General features: G+C 42.0%; 1 protein-coding gene across 3 annotated transcripts in view; it reads right to left on the bottom strand.

Moving 5' to 3' along the window:
* The window catches only part of LOC148148290 (myoneurin-like), a 53,389-nt gene that overhangs the window by 18,539 nt on the left and 19,969 nt on the right, over positions 1-14,881 (bottom strand). For all 3 annotated transcript variants that reach the window (XM_087993438.1, XM_087993439.1, XM_087993437.1), the window contains exons 5-6: positions 6,375-6,553; positions 5,430-5,513 (exon numbers count right to left, since the gene is read on the bottom strand). In XM_087993438.1, coding sequence (XP_087849564.1) covers positions 5,430-5,513; positions 6,375-6,553 — 263 coding nt within the window. The remainder of the gene's footprint in view (positions 1-5,429; positions 5,514-6,374; positions 6,554-14,881) is intronic.

Raw genomic sequence — 14,881 nt, 5'->3', positions numbered from 1 at the left:
AGGGGACAGATATAAATGGGAGTAGGGTGGGGCTGGGGTGGGGGAGAAGGTAGCTAGGAATATAATAGTTAGATGAAGGTGGCGGAGGGGGTGGGGGGGGAGTGATAGGTCTGCGAGTAGGGTGGAGTGGATAAGTGGGAAGGAAGATGGACAGGGCAAGAGGGTAGTGTTGAACTGGAGGCTCCTCTCTGACCCATAACCTTCCCCTCCCCCATCTACCTATCACATTCCCAGCTGCCTTCCTCCCAGCCCCACCTCCTCCTATTATCTCTCAACCCCCGGGCCTACAAGCCTTATTCCTGAAATGTAAATTCTCCTGCTCCTCAGATGCTGCTGACATGGTGCACTTTTCCAGCACCACACACTCCACTCTTGATCATCAGCAAAATGATGGAAAGGGGTTTCGAGAGCATTATCAAGCAGCGCTAGCAAAGGTATAACTTGCTCAATGATGCTCAGTCTCAGTTACGCCAAGACCACTAAACTCCTGACCTCATTACAGCCTTGGTTTAAAAATGAACAAAAAAAAGCTGAACTCCAGAGATGAGGTAAGCGTGATTACCTCTACATCAGGAACCACCAACATAAGTAGAGTCAATGGAAATTATGGAGAAAATTCTCCACTGGCTGGAGTCATACCTAGCACAAAGAATGGAGGTTGTGGTTGGTGGAGTCAATCATCTCAGTCCCAGGACATTACTTCACTGCAAGACTTCTTTAGGATTGAGTTCTAGCATCTTCAGCTGCTTCACGATGACCTTCCGTCCATCATGAGGGCAGCAGGGGATAATAAATATAGGAATAGGCTGATTGAATGGATGTAATGCATCACTTGACATAGGAGGCTTTAGATTCCTGGATAACTGGATCTGTTTTTGAGGAAGGTTGAACTTGTACAAGTCTAGGTTGCACATTAGCTGGTGCAGGCAATGGTGATGGCATTAAGAATTTTCGGAGAAAGTTAGTAGTCACTTGGGCAAATGTGGATTAATTAAGGAAAACCAGAACCTGATTTGTTATGGGTACATCATGTTTAACTAAAGTTTTTGTTTGAGGGGATAATAGAAAGAGTTAATGAGCATGATGCTGTTAATGTGGTGTACACAGACTTCCAAATGGTGTTTGATAGGTTGACGCAGAACAGACGTGATAGTAAAGTTAAGGTCATGGTCTAAAAGGACCAATTGCAATGGCTATGATTTAGGGTGTAGGTTTGCTCACTGAGTTGTAGGTTTGATATCCAGATGTTTCATTACCTGGCTAGGTAACATCATCAGTGGCAACCTCCAAGTGAAGCGAAACTGTTGTCTCCTGCTTTCTATTTGTATCTTTCTCCTGGATGGGGTTCCTGGGGTTTGTGGTGATGTCATTTCCTGTTCATTTTCTGAGGGGTTGATAGATGGCATCTAGATCTATGTGTTTGTTTATGGCGTTGTTTTTGGAGTGCCAGGCCTCTAGGAATTCTCTGGCATGTCTTTGCTTAGCCTGTCCCAGAATAGATGTGTTGATCCAGTCGAAATGGTGTTTTTTTTCATCCATGTGTAGGGCTACAAGGGAGAGAGGGTTGTATCTTTTGTGGCTAACTGGTGTTCGTGTATCCTGGTGGCTAACTTTCTTCCTGTTTGTCCTACGTAGTGTTTATGGCAGTCCTTGCATAGAATTTTGTAGATGACGTTGGTTTTGTCCATGGGTTGTACTGGGTATTTTAAGGTTGTTAGTTTTTGTTTGAGAGTGTTGGTGGGTTTGTGTGCTACTAGGATTCAGAGGGGTCTATCAACCCCTCAGTAAACAAACAGGAAATGACATCACCACAAACCCCAGGAACCCCATCCAGGAGAAAGATATAAATAGAAAGCAGGAGACAACAGCTTCGCTTCACTTGGAGGTCGCCACTGATGATGTTACCTAGCCAGGTAATGAAACGTCTGGATATCAAACCTACAGCTCAGCAAGCAAACCTACACCCTAAACCTCAACCTGAGCTACAAACCTTCACAAACCTTGCAATGGCTATGATCCTGGCAGCATAATTAGAAACAGAACATTTTGAACTGGAGGAGTGTTATACAAGAATTTCCAGCCCTACTCTTGTTGGAATATATTAATGATCTAGACTTTGGTGTACAAGACACAATTTCAGAATTTTTAGATGACATAAAATTGAAAGTGCTGTGAATTACCAGGATGGTGTAGAAATCTAAAATGATAGAGTGGAATGGGTAGGCAGGAAATTGAACAGAAATGTCAAGTGATTCAGTTTGGTCAGAAAATTGCACAGAACAAAATATAGGGCACAATTTTAACACGGGTGCAGAAGCAGAGAGACCTGGGGACATGTGAGAAAATAATTAAGGTGGCAGTGCAGGCTATGTGAATGGTTAGTAAAGCATATAGTATCCTGTGATTTATAAATAGGGAATTGTGTACCAAGGCAAGGAAGTTATGACAAACCTGCATTAAAAATTGGTTTGGCCTCCACTGGTGTCCAGTTCTGGGCATCATATTTGAGGACAGATGTGAAAGCATTAGAAAAGGACAGAAAAGATTCACAAAAATGGTTCTGAAGATGAGGAACTTCAGTTATGTGGACTGATTGGACAGAAGGCTGAAAGAAGATTTTATTGAAGCATTCAAAGTCATTTAGGGTCTGGACAAGACGAGATAAGGAGAAACTGTTCCCACTGCTAGGAGTGTTCAGAAATAAAGAATACCAATTTAATGTAAATGGCAAAAGAAGCAGTAAGTGTTCAGGTCTGGAATGGCTGCCACTCCGACCTTAAATTCACCTGGACCATCTCTGAAACCTCCCTTCCCTTCCTGGACCTCTCCATCTCCATTAATGACGATCGACTTGACACTGACATTTTTTACAAACCCACCGACTCCCACAGCAACCTGGATTATACCTCTTCCCACCCTACCTCCTGCAAAAATGCCATCCGGTATTCCCAATTCCTCCGCCTTCACCGCATCTGCTCCCAGGAAGACCAGTTCCACCACAGAAGACACGAGATGGCCTCCTTTAGAGACCTCCCATGTGGTTAAAGATGCCCTCCAATGCATCTCATCCACATCCCGCGCCTCCGCCCTCAAACCACCCCTCCAATCGTAACAAGGACAGAACCTCCCTCGTGCTCATCTTCCACCCTACCAACCTTCGCATAAACCAAATCATCTGACGACATTTCTGCCACCTCCAAACGGACCCCAACACCAGGGATATATTTCCCTCCCCACCCATTTCCGCTTTCCGCAAAGACCGTTCCCTCCATGACTACCTGGTCAGGTCCACGCCCCCCAACAACCCACCCTCCCCTGCCACTGCAGAAATCGCAAAACCTGCGCTCACACCTCATCCCTCACCTCCATCCAAGGCCCCAAAGGAGCCTTCTACATCCATCAAAGTTTCACCTGCACATCCACCAAAGTCATTTATTGTATCCATTGCTCCCGCTGCGATCTCCTCTACATTGAGGAGACTGGACATCTCCTCGCAGAGCGCTTTAGGAATATCTCCAGGACACCTGCACCAATCAACCACACCGCCCCGTGGCTCAACATTTCAACTCCCCCTCCCACTCTGCCGAGGACATGCAGGTCCTGGGCCTCCTCCACCGCCGTTCCCTCACCACCCGACGCCTGGAGGAAGAACGCCTCATCTTCCGCCTCGGAACACTTCAACCCCATGGCATCAATGTGGATTTCACCAGTTTCCTCATTTCCCCTTCCCCCACTTCACCCCAGCTCCAGCCTTCCAGCTCAGCACAGCCCTCCTGACCTCTCCTACCTGCCTATCTTCCTTTCCACCTAACCACTCCACCCTCCTCTCTGACTTATCACCTTCATCCCCATCCCCCCATTGTACTCTTTGCTACCTTGTAGACAATTGTAGAATGATGGTCAGAGCCTCTGCTAGTGGGCGGCACGGTGGCACAGTGGTTAGCACTGCTGCCTCACAGCGCCAGAGACCCGGGTTCAATTCCCGCCTCAGGCGACTGACTGTGTGGAGTTTGCATGTTCTCCCCGTGTCTGTGTGGGTTTCCTCCGGGTGCTCCGGTTTCCTCCCACAGTCCAAAGATGTGCAGGCCAGGTGAATTGGCCAAGCTAAATTGCCCATAGTGTTAGGTAAGGGGTAAATGTAGGGGAATGGGTGGGTTGCGCTTCGGCGGGGCGGTGTGGAGTTGTTGGGCCGAAGGGCCTGTTTCCACACTGTAAGTAATCTAATCTAATCTAATCTATTTCTTCCTTACAACTTTAAGCAACCTGAGATACATTTTACTTGGGCCTGCCTGACAATATCTACTTTCAAAGATGTTATATTACTTGAAAATTCCTCAGTGCATTTATGACATCTAATATTTCACAAGTCTCCTCCATTACCACATAGGTACCTGCCCCAGTATTTCATTCATCTCTTTAATCTGATTTCCATTAAGCCAATTTGCATGTGGCTCAGGTAACACTACAGAGATTCCTCTCTATGTTTTTAAGTGGAACCCTCCCTCCCTGTTTCTCGAATGCCTCCATTGCTTTGACCTTGACTTACTTACAATTAGCTGTTTTCAATCCACTTTCATGAAATACCCGGCAGCTAAGTAAAAATTAGCCTTTCTCCAATTGAAAACTTTTGGTCTAGCTTTGTCCTTTTCCATGACTATTTAAACTTACTGACCTATTATCTCCACCATAGAAAACCTTGCCCATCATGTCATTTCCATTCCTGAACTTCCTCCACTTAGACTAAACTCTCTCATGTTGGACTTGCTATACTAGCTAATATGCATTTAGGAGAGCTGTTCAAGATTTCCAAAACTGCTATTATGTTTGACACTGTTTTCATTATAGCTCATAGTTGGTTAATCCATATTTTCTAATTTTAGTGCCCTTTCTTTATTTGTATAGCTGGGGAAGCACTTGTAGCTTGATGTCAAGGTTAACAATCTATTCAGGGCTTCAGTGGATGATATGAATGACAGTGATATAAACAGGACAGAATCTCTGAGGGCAGGAGTTTAACATGTGTGCAATGGTTATTGCATGGCCACAGTCACTCATTCAGCAGTTCCTCATGTTCTGCTTGTACAGCAAGTGGCAATACCTTCCCTGATCCATCGTCAAGCAGCTGAGTTGCTCAGAATTCCCATGAAGGCTGCAATCTTCCTTGTTCCCAGCACATTCATTTTCACTCATTCACTTACTCCATTGATTTCCCCATTGCCTCTTTCACTTACTTTACCCTCACATGCTTCCCCACCAAAACTATCCTCTGTACCAAACCAAACTGAGGGTAAGGGGGTTAAATTGCTAGTACTCTTTATTAATTGGTCCACTGGGAAAGCTATAAGTTAACAATCTGCACTAGAATTTTAAAGTTCTGCTGATTGAGGACCAACAGAGGTTCCTGACCACCTCAGAATGCCGCTACTTACCAGTGTGTGATCGGCTATGTTTATTCAGCTCTCCTGAAGAGATGAAACTTTTATTACATGTCCGGCAGCTATATGGCTTCTCACCTACAACAGACAGAGTGGAACATGGTTGTGTAACATACTTTCAACAACCTGAAACAGTTTAAAATTATCATTGTCAGTGACTAATTATGGGTGATAAGAGGGGCCTTGGTCCTTGTTCTCCCTCACAATAAATCACCTGCCATGACATACGCTCTCCAGCTGCACCAGCCACATACCATTTTATATTGTGCTAGCATGGTTCAGTTGGTAATACTCTTAGTGCCAAGGCAGAAGGTCAGTGCTGGAGTACACAAGCAGCAAAACATGCTTGGCTTTGACAGCTGATCAGACCCAGTTTGGACCAAGGAAGCTCAGAACATACTCATTGAAACACACCTTACTCTAGATGCAATCAGGTCATAAAATCACTGTGACTAAAAAACAGTCAGAGGCTGGGAATAATGCAACAGGTAATCCCCCGTGTTTTCAACTATCTTTACGGTATGAATTATGAATGTGACAGCACACTCCCCTCTTGGTTGGATGAGTGCAGCTTCAATAGCTTCTTGAAATCATACAATGTTTTGGCCTTGAAGGTCAAAGGTCATTTGGGTGCTAATGTAGTACCAATCAACCTAGCTGTTGCTTAATGATGTCAAGCTTCTGGAGTGCCGTTGAAACTGCGCTCAAGGTTTGATATCATTATGGATCTCAAGAAACATTTTGACTTATCTTTGTTTTAAATCAATAACCCCTGATTTTTAATCAATGATCCCCAATTCTCCCATAAAAAGAAATACCCTGTTGACATCCTCCCAGTCAAGTCTCTTCATGGTTTTATGTTTCAATCAAGTCATCTCTTCCTCTTCTAAACCATGAAGTTACATATTAATATAGAGCCCTGCACTGAGCAGATCATACCAGTATGTTTCCGTGCATGTGTGATGAGTGAACTCGAAACAGCAAATGCCTTTCCACACGTATCGCAGATGTAAGGTTTCTCTCCTGTGTGACGTCGCACATGGTACGTAAGAGTGCTGGCCTGAGCAAAGCGCTGGCCACACCGGTCACACACATATGGTTTCTCCCCACTGTGCTTCCTGTAGAAACAAGGCCAGAGAAACACTTTGAAAATGGCACACTGGAATCTGGTAATGAGAGGATGCAGACTGAAGATAAATAGTAATTCATCCAATTAAGAGATTAGAAGAATTTTCTTTTAATGCAAGAAATGATAATGGTCCAGAAGGTACTGCTATAAACATTGGTGGAAGCAGATTCAATCACAATTTCCAGGAGATATTCAACTTCGAACATGAAAAAGGTCATTTAAAACAAATGGCCCATTGCAGTTCTTATGACCAGCACAAATCTCTTTAAAACTCTATTTAACCCTAACAACATATCCCTTCACATGCATCAACACTAATTGCCTCAATCATTTCTTATGTGCATTGGTTCTGCATTTTCACTATTCTCTGGGTAAACGTTTCTCAATTCAATTCCCAATTGGATCTATTAGTGGCTGGAGAGAGACAGAGAGAAAGCACTACCATCTAGTCTGGAGGTCCAAAGGCTTCTAACAATATCATTCACACCCAAACACTGATTAGGTACCTGGAAGCTGATCACATAGTTGGTATAAGGCAGACAGCCTTATCCACTGAAACTGATCACCACACCACAGACCAATTACTTGTTGCCAGCTGAATCTCACTTTATATAATCCTCCTGGCTCTGCATTAAACACCTCCCCCACCACTTGAACAAGCAGCAGTGTAAACAGTATCTATAATCAATGTTGGGAGCCTGCTTTTTAAAAAAATGCAGCAATCCTTCCCACAATCATTGGTTTTTAAAAACAACCCTTTTCACAGTGCAAACATCACTGATTGGATTGCCATTATGAAGGTGGTGAGGAACTGCCTTTTAGACTGCAGCCATTCAATGTTCTACAGGTGAACTCACAATGCCATTAGGAAGGAAATTCTAAGATTCTGACCCAAAGATACTAAAGGAATGGCCATACTATTTTAGAAATGTGTTTCATCACAAGCTACATGATACGCAAAAAGTGAATTAAGGTCTACATTCAATCATCCTTCTTTTCCCCTTACACTATATCTTAGCGTTTATTAAACCTTTAACTCACATCTGAAACAATGGGACTGCAATTAAAATAACTCTTCCAGTACAGAAATGTAAAGAATCTTTATATTAAATGGTTTAAATGAACAATTCCATCTGAAGAGTCTCTCATTCCAAAGGCCCTTGTCCTTTCAGATGGAAGTGGTCTTGGTTTTGAAAGATATTGATTTTGCTGCCCTAGATTGCCCTACAAGACCTGTGCCTTGTAAACAGTAGATAGGCTTTGGGGAGACAGGTGAGTCACTTGCTGTAATATTGCTAGCCTCTGACCTGTCCCCTGTAGCCACTGTGTTTATGTGGCAATTCCAGTTGAGTTTCTGATCAACGGTAATACCCAGGATGTTGATAGGAGGTGATTCAGTGATGGTAACACCATTGAATGTCAAAGGGGCAATGGAGATGGTCTTATTGGTGATGGTCATAGCCTGGCATTTGTGTGGCGTGAATGTTACTTGTCGCTTGTTAGCTCAAGCCTGGACATTGTCCAGAATTTGTTATGGTTCACCATGGACTGTTTCAGTGTTTGAGGAGTTATGAATGATGCTGAACATTGCACAATCATTGGCAAACATGCCCAGTTCTGACCTTATGTTACAGGGAAGGTAATTGATGAAGCAGGTGAAGATGGATAGCCCTAGGACACTACCCTGAAGAGGTCCTGCAGAGATGTCCTGAAGCTGAGCTGTCTGACCTCCAACAATCACAACTATATTCCTATGTGGCACATATGATTCCAACTGATTGCAGAGCTTAGATCTGATCTATTGGTTATGGGATCACTTAGCTCTGTCTATCATTTGCTGCTTATGATGTTTAGCATCTAAGTAGTCTTGTTTGGTAGCTTCTCTAGGTTGACAGCTCATTTTTAGTTATGCCTGGAACTGCTCCAATAATGCCTTTCTGCTTTTGCCATTGAACCAGTACTGATCCCTTGGGTTGAGTGGGGATAAGCCAGGGCATGAGGTTGCATATTGTGCTGGAGTACAACTTTTGCTGCTGATGATGGCCCACAGTACGAATGCCTTGTCTTGAGTTGCTAGATCTATTTGAAGTCTATGCATTTAGTACAGTGATAGTGCCACACATCACAAACAGTGGGTACTCTAAATGTAAAGGTGGGAATTCATCTCCACAAGAACTGTGCAGTTGTCACTCTTACCAATACTGTCATGGTCAGATGCATTTGCAGCCAGCAGATTGGTAAGGAATGAGATAAGTCTAGTTTTCCCTCTTGTTGGTTCCCTCACCATTTGCCACAAACCAGTTTAGCAGCTCTGTCCTTTTAAGACCCAACCAGATCAATCAGTGCTGCTGAGCCACTCCTAACAGTAGAATTTTGAAATACTGAATAGAGTACATTTTGCAGCCTTGCCACCCTCATTATTTCCTCCAAGTGTTGTTCAACATAGAGTATTGATTCATCAGCAAGGGAGGATGGTATGTGGAATTTCCTTGCCCATGTTTAACCGGAAACCACGAGACTTCATGAAATCAAATGTTGAGGGCAACTCCCTCCCGACTATACACCACTGTGCCACCACCTCTGGTGGGTCTGTCCTGCTGGTGGGACATTTCCAGACATGGTGATGGTGGTGTCTGGGATGTTGTCTGTCAGGTGTGATTCCATAAAGATGACTATGTCAGACTGTTGCTTGACTAGTTTCAGAGACAGCTTTCACAGTTTTGATATTTGCCCCCAGATGTTTCTATGGAGGATTCTGCGGAGTCAACTTGATTTGGTCAATTTAATCCATCTGGTTTCATGTCTTTGTTGAGATTTTGTAGCATTTGACACAATTGAGTAGCTTACTAGACCATTTCAGAGGGTAGTTGAGAGTCAACATATTGCTGTGGGTCTGGAGTCACATGCAGGCCATAGCCAGTGAGGATTTCCTTCCCTGTGAGCCTGATGTATTTTTTCCAACAAAGGTTTCATGGTCACCAGTGGATTCTTAATTCCAGGTTTTACTTTTATTGAATTCAAATTCCACCATCTGTCGTGGCATGATTTGAACTTGGGTACCCAGAACATTAGCACAGTTTCTGGATTAATAGTCTATCGAATTCCACTAGGCCATTACCTCCCCTATATACTATGACATAATCTAAATCAACTACATTGTTAGTGAAATAAACTATAAATTTATTCATAGCCTCTGGAATGAAGCTGTGGCATTCAAATGGCATCACTAAACATTGATATAACCCATCTGTTGCAATTAAAGCAGAAATTTCATTTGTCCTGAGTGTTACTGGCATGTGCTAGTATCCCTTCAATATCTGCATATGTATGCTATTATCTTGACCACTGGTGACTGATTTTGCTCAGTCAATGCTTTGATCATTATACCTGATGGAAAAATATTCAAACCTCTTCTTGTAACTATTCCATCTCTTTAGCCTCAATTGGACTTGCTGTGAACATAGTTGAATCTATAACATTTAGTCCTGCTAAATCACTCCCCAGGGGTAAATCAACTCTGTCACTGGAAATACTCTCCATCTATCCCATTTACCAACACCATGCCTTTCAATGAACGCTCTGGAGGAAAAACTAAATTATTTTCCAACATGAAGAGTTTGAGCAGCCCTTGTGTTCCTTAGTATAGTTATGAACTTCAACGATTCCTTTGAAGAAATCTTCCCTTTAGATAGTTATCTTCCCTTTAGATAGAAAATTCCATATGTCTCGTTTAGTCTATGTACTTCTTCTGTACTCTGGTCTCTTAGTTGTAGTTAAAGCTACAATGTCATCTTTGGCTTTTTGTTTTTGGACACGTCCTCACAAACCCTGATTCATCCCATGGATTTCCCTTGCAATGTGGTCTAATTCATTCGTTTAGTCATTTTCACACATGACATAAACAACATCTCCACAACCTTTACCTCAAATTTTGGTAGGGCCTATGCAAACATTTCCTTACTGGACCTCAAAATTATGACTTAGAAATGATACCAACATTGATAAAACTAGAAAGGTTGTTCTGCAGAAAGGTTTTGAATAATTAGGAGCGAAATTACACATCAGAACTTCAATGGTAATAACCTCACAAATACCACCAGATATGGGCAAACTGGCATACGGTAAACAAAGTCAAAACATTATATGGCTCAAAGATTGGAGTGTGCAGAACGGATTTCAGTTTGTGGGTTATTTGTACTAGTAGGGTAGAAGCACTGGCTCAGTGGTTAGTACTGCTGTCTCATAGTACCAGAGACCTGGGTTTGATTCTAGCCTCAGGTGGCTGTCTGTGTTGAACTTATACATTCTCCCCATGTCTGATTGGGTTTCTGCTACATGTGTCCATAGTCCAAAGATGGGCAGGTTAGATGAATTGGCTGTACTAAATTGTTCATAGTGTCCAAGATGCACAGGCTAGATGGATTAGCCATGGTAAATGCAGGGGTTTGGGGATAGGATAGGGGTTAGGGTGGGATATTCTTCAGAAGATCAATACAGATGCGATGGACCAAATGGCCTCTTTTCACACTGTGAAGGGAGCTGTTCTAGTGGGATGGGCTTAACTTGAACAATACTGGGACCAGTGTCCCGTTGAATTGAATAACTAGGGCTGTAGAGAGCGCTTTGAACTAACTGGGGATGATAATGTAGACTTGCAAAGCAAGAGGATATGGCAGCTTTCTAGGACAGCCAGAATGCAACAGGAAGAGACAGTGTACAAACATGGATTGACAGCATTAAATAGTGTCAAAGAGGGAAAAGTGGTGAAGAGGCAAAATTAACAGCTCTTTACTTGGATAAACACAGTATTGAGAACAAAATGAATGAATTTATTGCAATTACTGGTTACTGAATATGATTTTATACTCAATATAGAGATATGGTCACAAAGCTATCAAAGCTGGGAATCCAATATTGAGGTATTTACCTTCTGGAAAAGACAGGCAGGAAGGAAAATGTGGTGGGTACCATTGCTAATATAGGATGAAATAAGTATGGTAGTAAGAAATGATTTTGGATTGTAAATTATAGAATCTATATGGCTGGAGACAAGAAATAAAAACTGGAAGATGCCACTGGTAGGAATTATCTATTAGGTACTCCTGTAAGTAGATATATGGTGAGACAGAGAATATATCTGGAGATAATCATGGCATTTAAAAAGATGACAGTATATTGTTGATCATGGATGACCTTAATCATCCTGCAGATTTAAATAATCAGGTTGGCAGAGTTAGCCACGAGAAAGAAAACTGAGTGTGTTTGGGTCAGTTTCCTGGAATAATGTGTTATGGATCCAATCACAAATTAGGCTATTTTGGATCTTATAATATGTAATGAGGCAGTTTTAATAAATGATGTCAGAAAAAGATCCCCTCAGGAACAGTGACCATAATTTGGCAGAATTTAGCATTTAGCTTGAAAGGGAGGAACTTGGGTTGCTAGGAACAAGGGAAGAGCTAGCTGGAGTGGACAGGAAAAGGAGTTAAGCAGCAAAGACACCTGAGGAACAATGCAGATGTTTATGAAAATGGTTCATGACTCACAAGAAAGATGTATTGCAGTGATAAAGAGAGATTTGAGGACTGGGTAAGTCAACCATGGTTAACCAGGGAAGTTTAGATTAGCATCAAATTGAAGGAAAAAAACATACACTGTGGCAAAGATTAGTGATAAGCCAGAGAATTGGGACAGTTTTAGAAACCAACAGAAGCTGATCAAAAAAAAGGATAAACTTTGAGGTAAAGATAAACTTGCAAGTAATATCAAGACAGACAGCAAGAGCTTATTTTAAATATAAAGAGAAAGACATCAAAGTTAACACAGACCCCATAGAGAATGAAAATGGGGAACCAAAGAAGTAGCTAGAAGACAGTGATAGTGGATCCACTGATAGCAATCTTTTAAGAATCATTAGATTCTCAGAGAATTGGAAAACTGCCAATGTGACACCATTATTTAAAATAGAAGTAGACAAAAAATGTAGGCTAATTGAGCTATAGGGAGAGGCTGAACAGGCTGGGACTGTTTTCCCTGGAGCGTCGGAGGCTGAGGAGTGACCTTATAGAGGTTTACAGAATTATGAGGGGCATGGATTGGATAAATAGACAAAGTCTTTTCCCTGGGGTGGGGGAGTCCAGAACTAGAGGGTATAGGTTTAGGGTGAGAGGGGAAAAGATATAAAAAAGACCTAAAGGGCAACTTTTTCACGCAGAGGGTGGTATGTGTATGGAATGAGCTACCAGAGGATGTGGTGGAGGCTGGTACAATTGCAACATTTAAGAGGCATTTGGATGGGTATATGAATAGGAAGGGTTTGGAGGGATATGGGCCGGGTGCTGGCAGGTGGGACTAGATTGGGTTGGGATATCTGGTTGGCGTGGACAGGTTGGACCGAAGGGTCTGTTTCCGTGCTGTACATCTCTATGACTCTATCTTAGATTAGGAAAATGCTAGAGTCTATTATAAAGGATGTAAAAGTAGAGCATTAAAAATACAAAATAGGATTAAGCAGTATCAGTCTAGCTTCATGTAATAAATTTGTTAAGCATGACTTTTCCTACAAGTCTTTAAGGTATCAAACTGGATAGATAAAAGGGAAGCAGTGGATGTAATATATTTGGAATTTCTAAAGCATTTGTTAAAAGTACATGTTAGGCTGCTAAATAAGTGCCCTAGGTGTTGAAGGTAGCATATTTGCATGGATAGAGGATTGACAAACTAATAGGAGACAGAGTTGGAATAAGGAGGGCTTTTTCATGATAGCAACAAGTAGTGGAGTGTGACATGGATCATTGCTAGGGCCACAACCATTTACAATGTACATTAATGACTTGGATGAAGAAAGATTAACGTTCTATATCCAAGTTTGCAGATGACACAAATGTACATGGGAAGGCAAATGGTGAAGATGACAAGTAATTTCTTCTCTGAGAGGGCTGTGAATCTGTAGAATTCTTTAATGCAGATGGATGTAGAGTCTGCATGATTTCTAATTATATTTTAAAATATTGAAGACTGAAATAGATTTTTAATCAGTAAGGGAATAAAGGTTTATGGGGAAAGAGCAGGAAAGTAGAGGTGAGGATTATCAGATGAGTTATAACATCATTTAATGGCAAAGCAGATTCTACTACAGTGTCTTACGGGGACTGTCAGACTTTGGCAGAAAGACAACCAAAACAAAAATAAAGAACTGTTTAATGACTTTAGTTCCTTGACAAACAAACTGAGATTTAGAAAGGGTCTCGTGCTGAAAGTTGCAGAGTTACAGTCTGCAGATTGGTTCCTGTTTTGCTATTGACTTGAGAGTTGTTCACTTGTGGTTAGGCTTGCAAGGAAATAATGCTATCTCTTCATCGCTAAGTAACAACATAACCCTTGAGGAAAACCAAACCACTTGCAGAAAATATTTCTTGAGAATCACAGAAATCTCCAGGAATCAATATTCAACCTCTGAAAGCTAAATTGTTAACTCAATAGTAAATCAATGTTTAACTGACCTGCTACCCAAACCTTCTATTGTTTTGTAGCTGTCAGCAATGTGATTGTGTCAACAAATGGGTAGGAAGGCAAGTGGTGAGGATGACAAGTAATTACTTCTCTCTCTCTCTCTCTCTCTCCCCCTCCCCACCCCTCGAGTGAATCTGTGGAATTCTTTAACTGGAAGAACCGAGAGAGAGTCACCCCATTATACCTTGGGCTCTTGATAAACAGGGTCAAATGATATTGCAGAGCTGTGCACCTCATCCTAATTCTGCACCACAGCTTAGTAGATAACCTGTTTGGAGTATATTTGGGAAAACGTGAAGTTGCTCTTTGGCAGAAAGAACAAATTGCAGTTTTACTTAAACAAAAATGACTGCAGAATTCTGGGGTAGTAAGAGTTATAGGTGTTATGGTGCTTGGAAAGTTAGTATGTAGAAACAGCAGACAACCAAAGAGGAGTAATGGGTGCAACCCTTTGTTACAAGAAGAGTTTAACATATTATGCTTCAGTTATAGAGGGTATTGGTGAGACTACATCTCTCTCACAGGAACTTGAATAGACCATCATAGAAATTAAACACTGAAGGCCATTCAGTTCTTTAGCCCTGTTCTGTTATTGAACATAATCATGATTGATCTTCCATCTCAAAGCCATATTCCCACTTTCTCCCCATTCCCTTGACACCTTTAAAACCTAAACATTTGATCACCACAGCCTTCTGTTATAGAGGCTTCTATGGGTTCACTACCCTTTGAAATTGCTCCTCACCTCAGTACTAAATGGTCTAATCTGTATCCTGATCCGGTCTCCCCTGGTGCTAGACTCCCC

The sequence above is a fragment of the Chiloscyllium plagiosum genome, unplaced genomic scaffold (assembly GCF_037043375.1).
Source record: "Chiloscyllium plagiosum isolate Xiang-an unplaced genomic scaffold, Cpla_swu_hap1 HiC_scaffold_13, whole genome shotgun sequence".
NCBI classification, from domain to species: domain Eukaryota; kingdom Metazoa; phylum Chordata; class Chondrichthyes; order Orectolobiformes; family Hemiscylliidae; genus Chiloscyllium; species Chiloscyllium plagiosum.
This window is presented reverse-complemented; position numbering and strand designations above follow the sequence as displayed.